Source organism: Gymnodraco acuticeps, unplaced genomic scaffold (genome assembly GCF_902827175.1).
Source record: "Gymnodraco acuticeps unplaced genomic scaffold, fGymAcu1.1, whole genome shotgun sequence".
NCBI lineage: Eukaryota > Metazoa > Chordata > Actinopteri > Perciformes > Bathydraconidae > Gymnodraco > Gymnodraco acuticeps.
Window position 1 is genome coordinate 485,885 of NW_022990667.1, and position 20,272 is coordinate 506,156.

Sequence of the window (20,272 nt, forward strand, 5' to 3'; positions counted from 1 at the left end):
GTCTAACATCAAACTTTGTGGTACAATGCCGACAAGTAGACTAGCCGGTTAGAGGGAGAAAAGACTTGATTTGACATGAGATGTTTGATTTCAAGCCTGTGCACGGTCCGTCTCAAAGCTCCTGAGAGTCACCGCAGACAGAGCATTAGACGATTAATACCCCCCCGCTTTCCCACCCACCTTCCTGGACGAGGCCCAGCCCAAACTGTTACAGCTGCTCCCGTATGGAGAATCCATCGAGCCGTTTCTGCTTTTCAACTCCTCCCCTGTGACCCCTTTTTCCACATTATCCTGCAGGAGGCTCCCAGAGCTGCACCTCCTCAGGGTCGTAGCTTTAAAAGCGGCCATTGTTGTGTTTTATTGTTCTTCCTCCTCTCTGTGTGATGGTGGACAGGTATCCACTGTGGGTGGTAGAGCTGTGTGTGAATGTGCGTAATGAGTGTTTCTGATAGCTTAACCATGAAGTTGTTTGTGTTTCAAGAGGATTAAGAGTGTGAGACAGTTCTTTGTGCAAAACCCGTTCACCTCACAGATGTGTCTCTTTGTTAACCAAGTGTGTGTATGTAATCTCATGTACTCCAAACAAAGCCTTCCCTGATATATGCTTACGCGTGAAACACATTAGCGCTCAACACACTGGTTTCTGTTTAAAAGTTGTTTATTTTTTTGAATTCATATGAAAAATGACATCAAAATGGACCACTTTTCATACATCTGTCGGTAGTGAGTTACAGACTTTGTGCTCGGCCGTACAGATGAGGTACACACACACAGTTTCAGTACTTTGGGACATCTCAGGCTGAAGCTCAGTGGAGCAGCACATTCCTCAAGTTGCATGTTACTGAATGACCTGTTAGCTGCACAACAGAGAAAACAGACTTATTTTTCTTGGATTAAAAAGCCCAAAACGTGCCATTTCTGTGCTGTTTCTTAAGTGGGAAATAATGAGTCAGAGCTGCCCTTGCCCTCGGCTAACGCACTGAACTGTGGCAGTGTTAAATACACATGCACACACACACATCTGAGTAGTGAAGAGGGCCGTGTTCAATGTATAATTAACCTGCCTCTCACTTTAAGGTACATTAACTGCGAGTCTTGGCTGGATATTTAAATGTTCTATGTTTCCGCTCCGGGTTGTGAGGTTTTTGGGGTTTTATTTAGGGGGGGTTGTATGGCAGGGTGGAGCGTCACAGTCTGCGTCCTGTGTTCACTTCATTACAGTTTAAAGGGTCTGCAGGGAAAGGGACGGCGACTGCCTTTCACATTACACCACCTGCATTTCCCATTACACACAGTTCACTCACAGTTACTCACACGACCACATCCCTCCACACTTCCCACTAACTCACACATACAGTACAATCATCTCTGCACACGTTCAACACAAACAAACACACTGCACGTATGAGCCGTTCACAAGTGCAGATGGCATGAAAACAGCATGTGGTCATAACTTTTTTTTGCTTCTACTGTATATCCACTTTTCATTCATTTCGCTGCTATAAATCATCCAGTCATCACTCATTCCCACTCTCACTCTCGCACAGATTTATTTGAGTGAGCCGTGCACGGTCCCCCACCTGGGCTGTAAATCCTCCTTTATGCAGTTTTGTCTTTGCATCGAGACAGACAATTGTTTATGCATCCATCATCTTAGTCAGGAGATCACATGACACTAAACAGACACACAAAACACACAACGGAGAGGCGGGCCTGCAGCCAGCAACAGCTTCACCAGTCCTTCAGTTTTTCCACTGTAAAAGTCTCTGGCGCGGCCCCCCCCTCACATGTTCAACTTCACAACAAAGTGGTCCGCAGTCTCGTCACACAGTCACTGCAGGGTATTTCTGGTCATTGACAATACACCCCATGTTGGGAGGGGGGCAGGGGGACTGCAGGGGTCTGTACCCCCCCTGAGTGGGGTCCATGAAGGTGGCGGCCGGGTGGGCGTACCCGATGTACTGCGGGTGCAGAAACTGTCCCTTGGTGGGGCATGATCTGCGTGGCCTGCTGGCAGTTGAGCATGGAGAAGTTGGTGGGCATGTTGACGAAGACGCTGGCGTCGGGGGGGAGGCAGCAGGAGGCCTGGGCCCTCATCATCTGAGGGGGGTTCTGTCGGGGGGCGGTGGGGGGGGCGGAGGAGCTGGAGGACGTGGCTGTGCTGGACTGACGGGACGAGGAACCCCTGGAGGTCCCGGCGCTGGACATCATAGGGATGGTTTCCAGGAGGCGCCCCCCACCGCCGGACCCCCCCCCTGATGCTCCGCCTGATGAGAGCTCCTGTTTGGGGCGCAGGCAGCGGCAGCAGCACACGGCCACCACGGAGCCCACCAGGATGAACGCCACGAACACGGAGCCCACGATCAGGAACGGCACGTAGATGGGCACTGCAGGGAGAAGAGAGGACACGTTAAAATATGGAAGTCATATTTTAAAGTACAATATAGTCTGTTTGTCAGCTCATAGAGTCCTGTTGTGAACCCGGAAATGTTGAGCACACCAAAGTTTCATGATGATTTCATAAGTTGCATTAATCAACATGCAGACTAAAGTGGCTTGGCCGATTTGGATGATCTCTGAGTGGTTTTGGTGGTTCACCATCCATTTCTGACATTTACAGGATCAAAAATGGCCGTTCTTATTTCTACCCCCGTTGGGCTGATGCATTTTGGGACGATTTCAAAGTTTAAACTAAAAACTGCCATTTTTGATCCTGAAATGATACGCCAAAAACCACAATTGTCCAAATTGGCCAAGTCATTTTTAAATCTATCTAAACTTCAAAGCACCACACACACTTGTCTTGCTTCCCTGCACAAGCAAAGCTCCTACATGTGAGAGCAGATTTGGTGAGACAGTGAAACAAAAGAGTGAGCAGAGAGGAGTGTTTGGACTCGGTCTTGCACAGGGACCGAGTCCCCAGGGTGTCCCGGGCTCTCGTTAGCAGTTATTAACTTTGTTTTGATCTGTTTTAATCCTGAGCACCCTGCTGTGTCCCCAGCCGCGACCCTGCAGACCTGTGTGTGTGTGTGTGTGTGTGTGTGTGTGTGTGTGTGTGTGTGTGTGTGTGTGTGTGTGTGTGTGTGTGTGTGTGTGTGTGTGTGTGTGTGTGTGTGTGTGTGTGTGTGTGTGTGTGTGTGTGTGTGTGTGTGTGTGTGTGTGGATGACATTCTTAAGCCCGGCTGCCAGCAAATATTTGTGACCCTCCTTTTTTTTCTCATTCTATTTCTGAGCGAACCTTTGAAGATAGGTTGAACTACAGTCCTTGGCTCCTGCTTGAAGAAAGGTATTAAGGCTGATTTAATGTAGCTGCATGGGAGCTCATTCAGACCTTTTTAAATCAAAGGGCTAAGCCAATTTCATCTCCCTGACTTTTTGTTTAAAATAGCAAATCAGACTGGGAAGACAGTCCTCACTCACCAATCAGTCTGCTTCGCTAGGTCAAATAGCTGAGGCATTACTTAACAGATACACATCTAGTTACATGTCTGTAATTGGCTAAGTGAGCCTGAGAAGCTCCACCTTGAAACATGATCAACAATAACTCTCCTTACGAAGAAATCACAGTTTTCCTTCTGCTTTCACCTCTTGGCTGCACTGTGAAGCGTTTTCCGGCCGAAACAGGGTGACGCCACTTTCCTTATTCCCATGCACACACCTTACAAACACAATAACGACCATGTTACAGTATAATTGATTAGTTTTGTTGTATTGTTCCCACAGGGTGTAGTTATTTTCCGCTCTGAATGTTCCATGTGTTATGAGGTGTAACTGTAAGCCGAAGAAAGAGAGGTGGCAACTGGCTCCGGTTTCCCTTTGTCTCTGTGAAATACATCCAGGCGGCCTTGAGAAACGTTTCCAAATGCTCATCAAAAGTAGCGGGGTATTAAAGGGATTACTGCGGGAAACCTGTGAAGAGCTCGGGGACATTCAAGGGCTCAGGCGGTAAGTCCAGGTGACAAAAGACACAGGCCAGCAGCACTCTGGGACATGAAACAAACCAGGACCTCAAGCTTTTTCCTTTTAACAAGGAGCACTGCTCACTTCAGAGGTTAATGCGCCTCACAGCTATAATAAACACGTCTTAACAGGAACTCTGTCATGGCTACATATGTTTAAATTAAAGAGGTGGTTCTCCCTTCCCTGTAGTGTGTTATATACAGTAGGGTTTAGTGCATGTAAATGGTCTGCAAAGGCTACAATCCCAGAGTTCCACATCAGAGCATCACTCTGCTATTGGGTAGCGCTCCAACACATTGTACGTTTTAAAGGGGCGGGACATCTCTAAGCGGTTGACCAATCACAACAGAGCTGGCCAGCTAACCAATCAGAGCAGACTGGGCTCTGGTTTCAGACAGAGGGTGAAAAGAGGTGCTGCAGCACAGGCAGTATGAGAACAATAAAGAGCTTTTTGAACATTAAAGCATGGAGACATGTAGAGACACTACATACTGATATACACCTGAACATCAGCAGGAGAGGACTCTTTAAAGTAGAGACACTACATACTGATATACACCTGAACATCAGCAGGAGAGGACTCTTTAAAGTAGAGACACTACATACTGATATACACCTGAATATCAGCAGGAGAGGACTCTTTAAAGTAGAGACACTACATACTGATATACACCTGAACATCAGCAGGAGAGGACTCTTTAAAGTAGAGACACTACATACTGATATACACCTGAACATCAGCAGGAGAGGACTCTTTAAAGTAGAGACACTACATACTGATATACACCTGAACATCAGCTGGAGAGGACTCTTTAAAGTAGAGACACTACATACTGATATACACCTGAACATCAGCAGGAGATGACTCTTTAAAGTAGAGACACTACATACTGATATACACCTGGACATCAGCAGGAGAGGACTCTTTAAAGTAGAGACACTACATACTGATATACACCTGAACATCAGCAGGAGATGACTCTTTAAAGTAGAGACACTACATACTGATATACACCTGGACATCAGCAGGAGAGGACTCTTTAAAGAGACACTACATACTGATATACACCTGAACAACAGCAGGAGAGGACTCTTTAAAGTAGAGACACTACATACTGATATACACCTGAACATCAGCAGGAGAGAACTCTTTAAAGTAGAGACACTACATACTGATATACACCTGAACATCAGCAGGAGAGGACTCTTTAAAGTAGAGACACTACATACTGATATACACCTGAACATCAGCAGGAGAGGACTCTTTAAAGTAGAGACACTACATACTGATATATACCTGAACATCAGCAGGAGAGGACTCTTTAAAGTAGAGACACTACATACTGATATACACCTGAACATCAGCAGGAGAGGACTCTTTAAAGTAGAGACACTACATACTGATATACACCTGAACATCAGCAGGAGAGGACTCTTTAAAGTAGAGACACTACATACTGATATACACCTGAACATCAGCAGGAGAGGGCTCTTTAAAGTAGAGACACTACATACTGATATACACCTGAACATCAGCAGGAGAGGACTCTTTAAAGTAGAGACACTACATACTGATATACACCTGAACATCAGCAGGAGAGGACTCTTTAAAGTAGAGACACTACATACTGATATACACCTGAACATCAGCAGGAGAGGACTCTTTAAAGTAGAGACACTACATACTGATATACACCTGAACATCAGCAGGCGAGGACTCTTTAAAGTAGAGACACTACATACTGATATACACCTGAACATCAGCAGGAGAGGACTCTTTAAAGTAGAGACACTACATACTGATATACACCTGAACATCAGCAGGAGAGGACTCTTTAAAGTAGAGACACTACATCAGAGGTGCCCAGTACGCAATGCTGTTAGATCGCGAGTCATTCATTAAAAAAAAATCCAGTTCCGTTAAAATAGACAAAACAGGTTTTGATCCCGCCTCCCTACCACTTAATTCAGTCATGTCCCGGGAAAACTCAAATTAAGTTAAAGAGACTAACAAGAGACAAACAACCAAATGAGTGCGGGACCGAGCAAGAAGCTAAAGACAAACCACTTCCACCCAGAATGGGAGGAAGAATATTTTTTTGTGATGTCACATTCAAAGGTTATTTGCCTTATTTGTAAAGCAAGCGTCGCTCTGCCAAAGAAAGGTAACGTGGAGAGGCATTATCGGAGTGTTCACAAGGCATATGACAGCGACTTCCCTCCAAGTAGCGAGTTGAGAAAGGTCATGTATTATTGCTACACAAATATTATCTCGCAGTCTTAGTGTCGCCAACTCGTTTCTAACATGCAAAAAGACAAACAAATGCGTCTATGTTCGGTGTATTTTCGACCTTTCCAATCCAGACGAGATCTCTCCCCCGTCTGTGCGCGAGGGGGCGGGGCAGTTTACACACACGCGGCTGCTCCATGCAGCAACACACGGAGGAGATGTCGGAGAGAAGCGCTCCAAGGTGTGGTTACATGTTACCCGTCTTGAGGTGGACAATGCTCCTTGCCAAGAGAGTTCAGCATGTGAGGGCGGTAACACGAGCAATTTGTCTAAACATTTATCAAAAGTGCTCCACATCCAGACGGAGGAATGCACCGGGTTCCACTGTCTTCCTAGTAGCTCTGTAGCCCCATCCACGAGTAACGTTTCCACGTCAGGTCTTATTATGTATGCTAGCAGCAACACACAGAGTTAACTCAATGATACAAACATGGGGTAATGATTAGAGGAAACTGAGTTACTCTTTATTTTGTTAAAGTTTCAGCTATTCTGTTTACAGTTCTGTCATCACATTATTTAATACGATTTGTTAAAACATTGTTGTTTCTTTTGATGCGAAATATTATTTATTTTATTTAAATAAAAAGCAATGTTAATTTTGTAAACAATTTGTTAATTTAATAATATATGTATTTTTGAATCAAGTATTCATCTTTATTGTCTTGTTAGTTTCCACATGCCTAAAACAACCTCAAGCTAAATCTAAAAGTTGATGGCTAAACAAGAGGGTTTGAGAAATTGTGCAAGGCATACAGGAATAGTCCGAATAGTCGATTAGTCGTTTCATTAATCGATAGATTAATCGATTATCAAATTAGTCGTTTGTTGCAGCCCTATTATCCCATGTATAAATAAAACGTGTTATTCAGCAACCCTTGCAATTTGGGATTTTATTTTTGGTTGGTAGACCTCGGTGAGCTGGTCATTTCAAAAGTAGCTCACCAGCCCAAAAAGTGTGGGCACCCCTGCACTACATACTGATATACACCTGAACATCAGCAGGAGAGGACTCTTTAAAGTAGAGACACTACATACTGATATACACCTGAACATCAGCAGGAGAGGACTCTTTAAAGTAGAGACACTACATACTGATATACACCTGAACATCAGCAGGAGAGGACTCTTTAAAGTAGAGACACTACATACTGATATACACCTGAACATCAGCAGGAGAGGACTCTTTAAAGTAGAGACACTACATACTGATATACACCTGAATATCAGCAAGAGAGGACTCTTTAAAGTAGAGACACTACATACTGATATACACCTGAACATCAGCAGGAGAGGACTCTTTAAAGTAGAGACACTACATACTGATATACACCTGAACATCAGCAGGAGAGGACTCTTTAAAAGTGCAGTAATGTCTGCCTTCTTCCCCTGCACTTATATGGTCTCCACCTCTCTGCTTTCACTCCCTTTTTCTCCATGGCTGCTGAGGATTAGTAATCACAAACACTTTTACTTCATCCCTACTTTTAACTGCAGAGCTCCTTTCCAAAACTCTGTACGGTAAATCAGTGTTGCAGGGGGAGGAAGAGGGCTGCTCAGAGTCAAGCAAACAGAGTGCTCCAATACAGAACTCCTATTACAAGTAACATCTATGACTGAAAGCCTAAAAATCAAATGAATCATTAGACGGATCATTAGGGTCACAAGATGAATCTGGGAACAAGGAAAGAAGTGGGAATTGCAGATATTTGGATTGAAATCAAAGCAATGCACATATTCAAATGATTTGATTAAGAAACTACATGGAGAGTTATTGCATCTCATTTTATGATGAGGTGGACAAACAACATTAAAATAATCCTTTTGAGAGAAATCTGGTCCAGAGAGCCGTGCCGCTAACAAGGTTCACAACTTAATTTAAAAACGAATGTGTGTACTTTTACCCTGTTGTGAGTTTAAGTATGCTGGGAAGAGAAACTTCCTCTGGAGGGAACACAAGGATTTTAGCCTTTGCAGACCATTTACATTACATGTCACTTGTTAGTCGCTTTTATCCAAAGCGACTTACAAACTCAATACTGTGGACAATCCCCACAGGGTGAAGTGTCTCAGGGACACAACGACATGCTGACTGCAGTGGGGTTTGAACCTGTGACCACCTGGTCACAACACCAAGGCTCTATCCACTGCGCCACATGCCTCATGCACTAAAACCTATACAACACACTGTTGGGAAACCCCCCAAAAGCATAATAGGGCCTCTTTGATATGTAACAATGTATTGCTCTTTATAAGCTTTTAGCCTATTGTGTTTTTATGTAAATACTAACTAGCTTTCAAAGAATTGTAGAATAGTAAACTTGAATTTGTAAAGAAGTATAAAGCAGAATACAATGCCAAGTTTAAAACTGTACGCTCAGTAAATGTTCTTCACACCGCTCAGAGTGCGCTGAGTGAACCAAGACAACTGTTCCAACTTTTAAAAAAGGCTTGTATTTCCTCGGCTCTCGCTAATGTGTGATGTTCTCATTCAGTGCCCACAGTAGTTAAACCCGGCTATTGTTCCCTGTCACTCCTCCACACCTGTCGCTGCAGTTGAGCTGTGGCAGCCATGGCTCGGTAACCCCCCCCTCTTAAGCTCTTGTTTTGGGCACAGTCTTTGTGGCCGGACTCTCCCTCGGATATCCCACGGGCGTTCTCCTGTTCCTAAACACCATATGTTCCTTCATGTTGAGCACATTAATAATTTCCTGTCTGTTATCCGTAGACGTTTCACTGTGTATCTTTCCCGGGTGATTAATAGCCTATGAAATTTTGTTTTTTGTGAGGAAAAAAGCTGCCTGTCTTTAAGTTATTTTGGCTGCAGGCCACTGGAGGAAATGTATACCTCTTCCTGCACTGATAAGGCCTGATTGTCACAGCAAATGACAGATTATAGCTGGAGGTCCAAAAGAGGGCCTGATATCCTCCAGGGAAACACGAAGCCGGCCTGGGTCTCTGTCGCTCTGATGTTTGTTCTTTTTTTAAATCTTTTTGTTGATCTTTTATTCAAGATATGATGCAGCTTCCAGAGACTTCGTGGAAGATTAACTTGTGGGAATGTACGCATAAGGAATGGGGAGGAAGCATTTTAATCTAATACACTGAATACATTGAAAGTATGTGTTTTCAGAGGTGGGAAGTAACTAAGTACATTTACTCAAGTACAATTTTGAGGTACTACTTTATATAAGTATTTCCTTTCTATGCTACTTTTTACTTCTTCTCCACTACATTTAAAAAGGGACATCATGTCATTTTACTCCACTACAATTATTTAGCAGCTTTAGCTACTTTTAACAAAATGAAGTAGACTAAATATTTTAGTCACAAAAAGAGTCAAATGATTTAAATATTTTACAAAAACTCTTTTACTTGTAATGAAGTATTTTGACAATAAAGTATTGGTACTTTTACTCAAGTTAAGCATGTGAATACTTCTTCCACTACTGTGTCTTGTCTGAAGCAGGTGTGAAGTCCGGAAAATCCCACAGACCCCAGAGAGTCTGCAGAGTGTGTGTGTGTGTGTGTGTGTGTGTGTGTGTGTGTGTGTGTGTGTGTGTGTGTGTGTGGGTGTGTGTGTGTGTGTGTGTGTGTGTGAGAGAGAGAGTGTGGGGGGGGGGGGGGGGGGGGTTCAGGAGCAGAGGGACTCCTCGATCCTGGAAGGAAATTATACATAACGTGATTTGTGTTTTTTATGAGCGGAGCTGTCAGCGCCTCTGATGAACCACTGTCCAAGATCCGGTCAAGTCCAAACTTGATCCCCGTGGGGACGGAGGGGTCTGCGCCCGGCCCCTCTTGCACTGTTTCAGGCCAGAACAAACACAGCTATTTATAAGTGCAGCCCGGCGCAGTTTGCCATTTGTGAGTGCAGTTTAACTGTTTTTTTTTAGCAGTCTGCTGCTGTCTCCTGTGCAGCTGTCAGGACGGCAGCAGATGAGCCTTTTAACGGGGGAGACACTGAGGGACAGTTGGCTTCATGAGGGGAAACCCAATAGGTCTGAAATGTACAATATCAGTCATTGCAGTCATTTACTATCAGTTGACTCACTTCCAACTTCATTATTTTTGGAATAAAACAAAGGTTTGGCTGAGATTACATTTTGATTTGTTTACAAGTTATACGTTTGACTTAATGAGATGACATTTTCTTGAGTTTTATTTTCTCTCAAACTCTTATTTTTGCATGATACTGAAGAAGTGTTGCTTGATCTTAATGGCACCGACTTGATTCCATAAGATTAACACTGCACTCACCCCTGGGCTGAAGCAACAGCTCAATCAGTCTCAGTGCTACTGACATAAATCACAGTGAAGACAGTCTGTAAGGGTTATGTATATAAGGATTAGTGGGCTTTTAAAGTGCCAATACCCACTCCTAATCCTCCAAATTACATATTTTAAGCAACATTCTTTTATGTTAATCTCTCTTTTGTAGTGTCTGTTGGATTGTGTTTTTTTTTAACACAAGCTACCCTGCAGTACAGTGCAGTACAACTAGCTGCACCTTTACCAGCTCTAACACTTTAATGATCAATAATTATAAAACATATCATATTATTCTGAAATGGACCAATCTGCACAATGACTACTTTTACTTTTGGTACTTTAAGTATATTGTAATGCCATTACTTGTCGACTTTTACTTGAGTAACATTTGTAATGCAGAACTTTTACTTGTAACAGAGTATTCATACACTTAGGTATTCTACTTTTTCTTAAGTACAAGATCAGAGTACTTCTCCCACCTCTGATCATGGTAGGAGTTGCTGAAACAGTAGAAGTTATGGATAAATACCTGCAGCGTTGTCCTTGTCCTCCTTAGACCCGGGCCCGGGCTCCACAGCCTGCCGGTCGTTGTCACAGCTCCCCTGATCCAGCCGCGCCTCGGTGCTGGAGCAGCAGTAGCGAAGCTCACATTTCCCGCAGCAGATGATAGCATCCTGTGCATCGATCTTCTCCGGACACTGGAACCCTTCCTTCCACGCGCCCTCGGAGTCGTGCCAGCCGTGGCAATACTCCCCGCTGGCTTTCACGTCGATAATAACCAGGAGTAGGGTCACAATCGCGGTGACAGACATCGGGAAACTTCCCCTCCTCATCCTCAGGACGCACGCTGTTGCGCACAGAAAGAGACAGAGAGGCTTTTACTCCCCGCGTGTAACCCGGTGAGGGGAGAGATATGGGGGGTCGGTGCAATACAGGGAGAAGTGGGGATGAAGTGAGGGAGGAATAAACCACTTAGAAGCTGTCATTTGTTAGAGGAATCCCGTGCGTAAAATGTGCGTAAATTTAGATCCAACGTCTCCAAAAGTGGGTCTGCAGTGTGGGTGATTATCCAAGAGTTGTAGAAAACAAAAACACGATGGGAAATTACATTAAAGATGCTCTTAGCTTAAGTAATACTCCAGTTGTCTTGAATCCAGCTTGGAGAGGCTAAATTATTTCTGGCACCGCAGAGAGGCTGCTCATGTCTCCAAACTTTTCAAATGGCTTTCCACAGGGATGCAGAGAATCCAACACTTGTAGCCTGATCCATGCCGCTGTCACCCCTGAGACCCCTCACCGCCAAACCCCTTGCGTAACGACAAGATTTCCAAACTTTTGTGGCTCAGTCCGCATTGTTGGGCGTCAGAAGAGAGCCAGTCTGGTCCGGGTCAGTGTAGCCCGGTTGAACTAAAGCGCGCAGAGAATATCCAACTGTGCGTTAGAGTGAGAGGGGTGTGGAGGAAGCCATGACGCCAATACACAACCTCTTTAATCAAGTTACTCATCCTAGGAACTACCAGTGCTAAGATGCATGAGTAAAATACTACTTCCGGTAGAAACCTATAAAATAAAAGTCTAATAAATGTGCTTGTTGCAACTTTATAGGCTACTTGAGTGAAGTTAGATGATTTAAAAATACTCATGTATTCAACTTGTTTTAGCACAATAATTTCTATCAAGCTAAGAATTGTTGGATGTTTTTTTCTACTTCCAGATCTGCTTCTGAATGTTTTATTCTGGCTAAAATAGCTATCAATTATGAATGAATTAGCTGCTAATCACATGTATGTGTCCCTGTCCATGCATGCTCTTCTTCTTCATGCTAAACTTTGCAATTAACCACTTTTTGTATTGCTATGTTGTGCTTTTATTTTACTTACTTCATTTCCGGTTGCTTGTTAATGTTCACTTGGTGCTGCTTCTCTCATTACTTCATCCGAGATTTTCTTGAAACACATGCCTCAAAGCTCCTTTAAAGCTCACCTGGCTTACTTTGGTTTGAGTTTTGTGGGTTAGTTTTCTCATGGTGGAAAACCGCTGGGAGTTTTTTACACTTTGCTCCCGAAGGTTTCCCTGCTCTGTACCATAGACTGTATATACGCTCTGTCCTCACTAACAGGGATTTACTTGGTGACAGCGCCATCTAGTGGAGTTTCCAGTTACTCACCCCTTTGCAAACATCTCCTAACATCGGATAAACTTGATACCAACACATTACACAATAAGTATATAAATGCTAGGTGTTCCAATATAATCATGACTATATATTAAAAGAATATTAGTACCGAGTGGGTTAATATATATATTAAGTTATTTTGGAGGAAGCTTGAGTATTAATGTCAGATAATTTTACTTTACTTGAATCTTTGCATTTTTTCCCCTCTTCTTTGATAACTAACTAATCTAATATCTCTTATCAACAACTTAAACAAAAGTAAATGGCAATGCATCTGTGTTAAAACACATTAATAAAAGGTATTAGGATAATAATAACACACAGGCAGGCTCATTCTACTTTATAGGGGTTCACTTCTGATATATTTAGCTAATACTAAGTATAATTGCAGGAAAATAAATCTACTTTAATTGACTTTTTTTACACTGTGGTATTAAATTCTTCTTAGCAACATTTAAAGCCGTTAGCACCACTCAAACAGCTAGCTACAACATTAAAATGCTGACTAAACGTTGTGTATTAGTAATAATAACTACATAATATAACACTTATTAATACTAAATCTGTTTTGCTGCACGATGTATACTTTTATTTTCTATACTTACTTAATTACTCTGAGGATTCCTCTTCAACCGCTTATCCTACTGGCTCAACCAAACTACATTACCCACAATGCTCTGCCCTGAAGCGGTGTCCGTAGCAACAGGAAGTGGCGCGCACTGTTGAAAAACTGTCACAAAACCAACCGAAGATAGTTTGATGCTGTTCAGAGTTTAGTGTTGTTGTAAAGTTATACACAACCTAAAGCTCCATAAATACGACTAACAGTGGCTTGGTATCGTGAAACGTAAGTGTTGTTTCAATGTTTGTCTAGCTTTGTATGAAATGATCAGCTAAAGGTGAGGAAAGCTTCGTGTGGAGGTGTAAACAGATAGCTAACTGTTACTGGTGAACACAGATCTGCAGCTAGTCACATGTGCTGTGCATTAAGCTAAGTCTGTACACGTCTACTATGTGAAGGACTAATCTTCAGAGGTGGAAGAAGTACGCAGATGTTTTTACGTAGGTAAAGGTAGAAGTACCAGAGTGTAGGAATACGAAAAGTCCTGCAAACAAAATGTAACTCAAGTAAAAGAAGACAAATATTAGCATCAAAATGTACTTCAAGTTACAAAAGTACTCATTAAAACACTTCCCTCAAAACAATACTTGGGTAAATGCACTTAGTTACTTTACACCTCTGCTAATCTTCATATTGTGTGTGAGCAGATGTCGTTTATGAGAGCTGGGCGTCCACAACAACACAGCAAAGGAAAAAGGCCTGTTCGCCCTCCCAAGAAGGCAGCCCCTCCGAAAAGAGACTGGGTGGTGAGTACAGACATCTGCTGGAAAATTACACAATGCATGTATTGAATGTGATGAAGTATTGACAGCCCTCTCTCTTTCAGAGCACTGTCAATGACCTGTCTGTGCACAAGCTATCTCCTGCAGAGCTGGTAAGGTGTTCGAATGTGTGCCTAGTTAGTGTGTCTATAACATATTATTATCGTACTCAAACTCACATATTTACAACCTAATTTGCTCGTCTGTGTGATCTCTTCTGCTACAGAGCCATCGCCATGAGATCCACAAGTCCCACAACAAGGTGGCGGCTCAGTGGGATCTGAGAGAGAAAGCCCTACAGCGGCGTCTCAGACACGTGGGGAGCCCGGCACCGCTCGACAACGCCAGCCTCAACATCATCAGGGAGGTGTGTGTGACGAGGATTTACCCGTTACTGTTAGTGTCTTTTGTCCCTTACTTAATGTGTGTGTGGTGTGTTTGACTGCTGCAGGTGTTCTCAGACCAGCTGCTGCTCCAGGACGTTCTGGCTCGCTCAGACAGAGCCATGGCTGTGGTCAAAGACTTGTTTGGAGATGCTCCACGCAGGCAGACTGGTACAAAGCTTCCCATTCACTCTGTTGTAGCTTAAGATACGTATTAAGTGTGTGAAACACGCAGAATCTGCCTCACATGTTCACTGTTTTTAGACACAACCAATTCAAGATATTTGGTTTCTCTGATCATTCCATGTACATGCTCTTCAGTATTTTACTTGAGGTCCGTGTACTTCCTCAGGTCATCCCAGTGTGACGATGGCTCCAAACTGCGGACCTGACTCAGGACTTCCTGTACTTCAAAGACCAGATCCTCCGACCCAGCTGTCCCTGCTCAGCCAGTCTATGATGGACCAACAGGTGTGGCAAGATAATGTCATATGTGTGTGTTTTTCATCAGCTATCATCTATTTATGTTTCATTTTCTTTTAAAAAGATATGTAATGCAGTCTGTGTCTTTTAACACCCTAGTTTTACCTTCCTGGGTAAAGATTTCGGTTTATATTAATATGTTTGCATGTGTATAATGTTTTTTTCCAGGCTCTTAATGAATTTGAAGCTTCAGAGGAAGACTACAGCGATGAAGAAACAGGTCCCACTTCCAGATCAGAGTATCATGTGATCAGAAGGTGCTTATACCTGCAGAACATTACGCAATCTGAGATATGAAACTGATTTGTGTAGGGGGGGAATATAATATGTTAGATCTTGTTGACACCACTTCATTGCTTGTCATTATTTCCTGTTACAGGTCGAATGTAAGTAAAATGAAGGCGGAGTCTCTGGGTAAAGGGAAACAGCGACAAAAAGCCCATCGTCCCAACTCGGAGCAGGCAGACCAGGATAATGCTCCTGTGACCCCCTGCACTTCAGACAGAGCTCCAGGACATGCAGGTAGGACGAAAAGACAAGGACAATTGATAAAAATGTATGTAAAAAAAAATAGTCCACATAGAAACGTATCCCGCCTCGTTTCAGCTCTCAACGCCACGGTGGCTGTTCAGCGTTTCCGGTCCAGACGGAGCCAATCGGAGGAAGCCAGGGAGGAACCGTCAGTGCTGGTGTCTCAAGTCCTGAACCCTGAGCATCTAAACCAGTCAGGTAATAACTGTTGTGGAAATAATTATCATAAGACGCCAATTAGTAACATACAGGACAAACCTCGATGTCTGTTTACCTTCTTTAAGGACACAGGCGGCTTAGCCAATAATGTTATTGTTCCCATTCTGTGACCGGTCAATACTGGGATACAGATGGTCTGTGTTGTGGGTACACTGGGACACTTCCTTCTCTGTATTTGTGGACTCCAAGGTAAAATCTTCGAGGTCATAAGTGTCCGAGGCAAGTAGCTCTGTGTTCCCACACTGTTTAGGCTATCTCCTCAAATATGTTGTTTACTCTCTGCGAAACCAGTTAGATGGGCTGGCAAGAGAGAGGCTCTCCAGAATTGACGTGGCAACTCTACCGTGGAGTCAGAACCTCTGACTCTTGGATTTGTGATGTGAATACTCTGGTACCAACTCCAAATAAATCACAGTGGTTTGACATCAAAGCTCCGACTCTTCCCGTGTCTCCTTCCTGAGTCGGTGACTCCACTGCATGCTACACAGAAGTTTCCTCTACAATAACAGGAAGCTATATTCTAATGTTTCTTTCATACCTAAACAGCAGAAAAGCTCATTTGGAAACGACCCCAAAAACATTGTATATGACCGTTAGAGAGGACCAGCGACGGGTGCACGTTGTAAAAAGGTGCCGTAAATGTTCCAGCATATAAACTGATAAAAAATGAGTGTTTTTTCTGTATGTTTCCTCCAGGCATGACCAACAGTCGCCCCAGCAGGAACAGGAAGTGTGTCCCTCAGAGTTCACAGCTGGATGGTTCCTCTGTGGCCTCCCTCAGTGGGGACCAGTCCAGCCTGGGTCTGCTGCAGGCCATGCTGGGTCAGGTGGAGGCGGACCTGGACACTCTGAGTCCTGACACTGCACCCCCTGCAGCACAGAGTCAGAAACCCCACAGAGCACAAGGCCTCACTGGGTTCTCCGTCGCCTTGGTCACTACTCTGGGACGTTTGGTGCACCTCCTCAAACAGGTGCAGTAACCCATTCACTCACATACACCCAGAATGCAGAATGTTATTGACTTTGCTCATTGGAGCCGCTTATCAATGTCTTTTAAAGGTTATTATATTAGTTTTTGTCGATCTAATTGAGGGTCCAACGTTTTTTTAAATATTTTGTTAAAACACTGTACTATAATGTGCTTTGAGACTAAAGCTGTAATTAAAGGACCAGTGTTTTAACCCCTTCATTACAAACCCATTTGGTACATTTTACATTTTGTGAAGCATTTTGTGAAGCTATCTTCCCTACCTCCCAAGCAGCCTGCAATTCATTTCACTTAACTTGTTCCATCGTTACTTCATCAGTGCGCCGTGTTGAGTGCTTTTCACATGAATCTGCACCAGAAGGTTAGCAAAAATCACTGCTACTGTCCTCTCAATGCTATTTGAATGAACAGAACCCTTTGGGGCGGATTTAAGCAATCTCTTTCCTTCCTGTTTGACACTGTGTCCGCTCATCCCTAATTCCATTATCCTCAGAGGGAAGAGGAAGCTGAAGAAGATGCTCTGGAGAGGAGGAGACTGGAGGAGGAGCTGAGGGAGCAGCGGGGGCTGATCGATGCTCTCACTGCGGAGACGATGGCTCTGAGAGAGGAGGCCGCCCTGCAGGTGAGACACTCACTACCACGTGGTCTGAGATAACTTCAGTGTCCAGATTCAAACTGTGCTTCCTTTGTGTTGGACTCAGGCCGGGCTGCAGCAGCGCACAGAGGAGCTGGAGCAGAAGCTGGACACAGTGGTGTTGCTGATGGGGGGACTGGGACTACTGGAGGCTCCCATTGCCCCCCCGCAGGACTCTCATGTTATAGGTCCGTCTGTGACAGCTTGTCAGTCTGCACTAGTCGCTGAGCGAGATCCTCAACAACCATCAACCTCGGTTTATCCAGCTGTCCTGCTCTCCCCCTCTCAGAGAGACGAGTGGCGACACATTCCTGGTAACAGCTGGTTTCTGATTTAAGTTGTTTCATGTTCTTCCACAGTTTTGAGAAGCTTTGATCCCCTCCTCCCTCTTTTCAGCGCCCCTTCTCATTCCTATGCACCGGGATCTTCCTCCTGTAGATATCCTACGTTCCCGAGAGGACGCCCCCTCCCACAGCTCCTCCTCCAGCCTCACCAGCCTTCCTCTCGCCAGCCTATCCTCTTCTTCCTCACTATCGCTGACCTCAGAGCCCCTCAGCTCGCAGCTCTCACCTGAAGCCATGCTGGCAGAGATCACTCAGCTCAGCAGGCAGAACGACCGGATCAAGGCCCAGCTCAGCCAGGCTAAAGGGTCGGGGTCCAGAGGCTCTCCTAACGGCAGCATCGAGCCGAGGAGGCGGAGCTCCAGCAGCACGGGGAGGGTCACACCTCAAAGTGTTGGAGAGAGGAGGACGTCAGGGTCCAGCAGCACAGGGAGGAGGAGCCAAAGTGTCCAGGCAGCTGATGGAGAGCAACTGACCAATCAGGTGAGTCTATAAAGGATAATCTTATCTAATGCAAGTCTCCTTTCCATCTCCAGAATGTAGAAATCATCCGTAGGTGGCAGAGCCTTTTCATTCCTCTCCTTTGGAATCGTCTACCATTTCAGACCCGCAAAGCTATTTCTGTTGACTCCTTTAAAAGCAAACTCAAACCCCATCTCTTCGCATCTGTCTTCCCTGAAACTAGCTTCCATCACCAAGTTCCAGGGTGTCCGCTGGGTCTTAAAGTATTAAAAGTTGATCAATCAATTTAGCGAAAATGAAGGCTATTAAAAAGTCATTTTCCAAGGTATGACATTTTGTAGCTTGTTTTCAATAAGTATATGAATGGTCCAAAGAGGTTGTATTCTACAGTCTGCCTGAATGTAATCATGGCGTAGGTGTGTAGTGTGATTCTGTGTAGTTTATTGATGGCATCCCGTTGGGTTTGACGTCATCTGAACAGGACATCGCACGCTCACCGCTTGATAGCGCGGAGGTCCGTTTACGCCGGTTTTTAAACAACATCGTTATGGGGAAATGCAAGTCTGCGTCCAAATGGTTGGAAGATAAGGAGGAAGGACAATCAATACTGTATATAGTCAATGTGAGGTAAAGTGTGTCACCAAGGTAACCGGTTAAAACTCAAAGTGCAGATGAGGTCTTAAAATGTATGGAAAAGGTCTTAAAAGGTCTTAAAAGGTATTACATGTGACTTCAGGCCTCCTGCATAGACCCTGAGCTTCCATCTACATTACCATCACTTCAGTCACATGCTTTTATCCCATGGCAATACCCTTTTTAGAAAGATCAGTTCACTTTTATCCTTTCTATAATGTTTTGTTTTTGTCCTGCTCAGGCAGCAGCACCCCCCCTGCCTGTGAGCAGAGTGGAGCAGCGCCTCCTGGAGCTGAACAGACAGAGCGCAGCAGCGAGGGGCCGCCTGCTGGAGCTCATCGACAAACAGAAGCAGAGCGTCTCAGCCAGAGTCTCTCCCTCCGACTCCCCCGTCCCTCCTTCCGCCTTCAGCCCACAGTCAGCCGGTAGAATAACTCAACATGTTCCTGTCCATCTGTGTGACGCCCTGTCGGTGTGCAAAATAACTGTATCATGTCATTTTCAGATGGAGGGGAGAGTCCAGAGAGCTCCATGCTGCTACAGAGAGGAGGTGTAGAGAGACGGTAAGTCAGTGTTTTAAATGAAAGTGATATGCGTTAACAGTTTGCGGGGATTCATTTATTATTGTTATATTTCTTTGCTGCAGATCTGCTGGTTCTGAATTGTCTTCTCACAGTCTTGGAGTTGAAACAAAAGAGAGTAAAACACAGGTACACACACACAGACACACACACACACACACACACAGACACACACACACACACACACACACACATATTTTACACCAAACTGTTCCACTTGTGTCTATAACTTATTTTCTTCTCCACAACAGATGGAGAAACGCAGAGAGAGGGAAGGCTGGTTTTCGTTGTCCGCTCATGTGACATGACGAGAAGAAGCGTATTTATTGCAACTGATTTTAAACCTGTTTTTTATTATGTTATCTTTGCATTAAATATGTTTTTGAATTACCTTTGTGTTTTTGTCATCGTTGTTTCTATAACTGATCCAGAAATCTAAAACCACTGGAATGTATTATCATGACTTGCTCCTTACCTGTATTCAGTGATGTCGTCTATTGTAAATATGTAATTTGTTTTGTTTTGGTATAACAATGTCTTGGTATTTTTTGCTTTTAGGATGTCTCTCACCACCTGGCAAAGGGACTATCGGTGAAAACTAGCCTTTTGGCTAATTCAAGTACTTTTACATGTTTTTAATATGTTGATTAAAGGTGGGGTATGTAATTTATTTCAGAAACACTTTTTGTTATATTCCATGGAATGCTCTTAACATCCCGATAGCAATGAATACATTAAATGCTTTGACAATAAATACATAATAATATGTAATCTGTGGAAGCCGTGGCGCTGTAAAAAGCACGACCAATCATCTGAGCCGGCCCGGCTAAAGTAACTGGATGGCCTACCTGCCTGTCAGCCTTCCATCTGTGCACAAATTTATCTCGTGCCCTCATTGGTCATGTGCGCGTTTATGTGTGTTGGAGGAGGGGCTCTGTAAGG

General features: G+C 44.0%; 2 protein-coding genes across 3 annotated transcripts; one reads left to right on the plus strand and one right to left on the minus strand.

Moving 5' to 3' along the window:
• Positions 1–640: 640 nt before the first annotated feature.
• On the minus strand, positions 641–11,967 carry LOC117554990 (protein shisa-2). The gene is given in 3 exon segments (XM_034229634.1): positions 641–1,982; positions 1,984–2,387; positions 11,046–11,967. Coding segments are annotated over 3 exon segments (867 nt in total). The 5' UTR covers positions 11,350–11,967; the 3' UTR covers positions 641–1,823.
• Positions 11,968–13,401: 1,434 nt separating this feature from the next.
• Positions 13,402–19,726, plus strand: spice1 (spindle and centriole associated protein 1). Of its 2 annotated transcripts, none has more exons than XM_034229617.1 (17): positions 13,402–13,539; positions 13,962–14,060; positions 14,141–14,188; positions 14,302–14,442; positions 14,527–14,629; positions 14,811–14,929; positions 15,110–15,198; positions 15,321–15,463; positions 15,548–15,670; positions 16,388–16,662; positions 17,173–17,301; positions 17,381–17,627; positions 17,710–18,137; positions 18,991–19,174; positions 19,255–19,312; positions 19,396–19,459; positions 19,582–19,726. In XM_034229617.1, exons 2-17 carry the CDS (start codon positions 13,962–13,964, stop codon positions 19,636–19,638), a joined length of 2,307 nt encoding a protein of 768 aa, XP_034085508.1. In that variant the 5' UTR covers positions 13,402–13,539; the 3' UTR covers positions 19,639–19,726. The 2 variants fall into 2 exon arrangements, with proteins under 2 accessions (XP_034085508.1, XP_034085509.1); XM_034229618.1 differs by having other exon boundaries at positions 17,752–18,137.
• Positions 19,727–20,272: the final 546 nt, after the last annotated feature.

Coding starts and splice junctions, on each gene's coding strand:
- spice1 (XM_034229617.1), top strand. CDS start 13,962: ATGTCGTTTATGAGAGCTGGGCGTCCACAACAACACAGCAAAGGAAAA. Junction 15,199..15,320: donor GAGTATCATGTGATCAGAAG/GTGCTTATACCT, acceptor TTCCTGTTACAG/GTCGAATGTAAGTAAAATGA. Junction 17,628..17,709: donor CGAGTGGCGACACATTCCTG/GTAACAGCTGGT, acceptor CCCTCTTTTCAG/CGCCCCTTCTCATTCCTATG.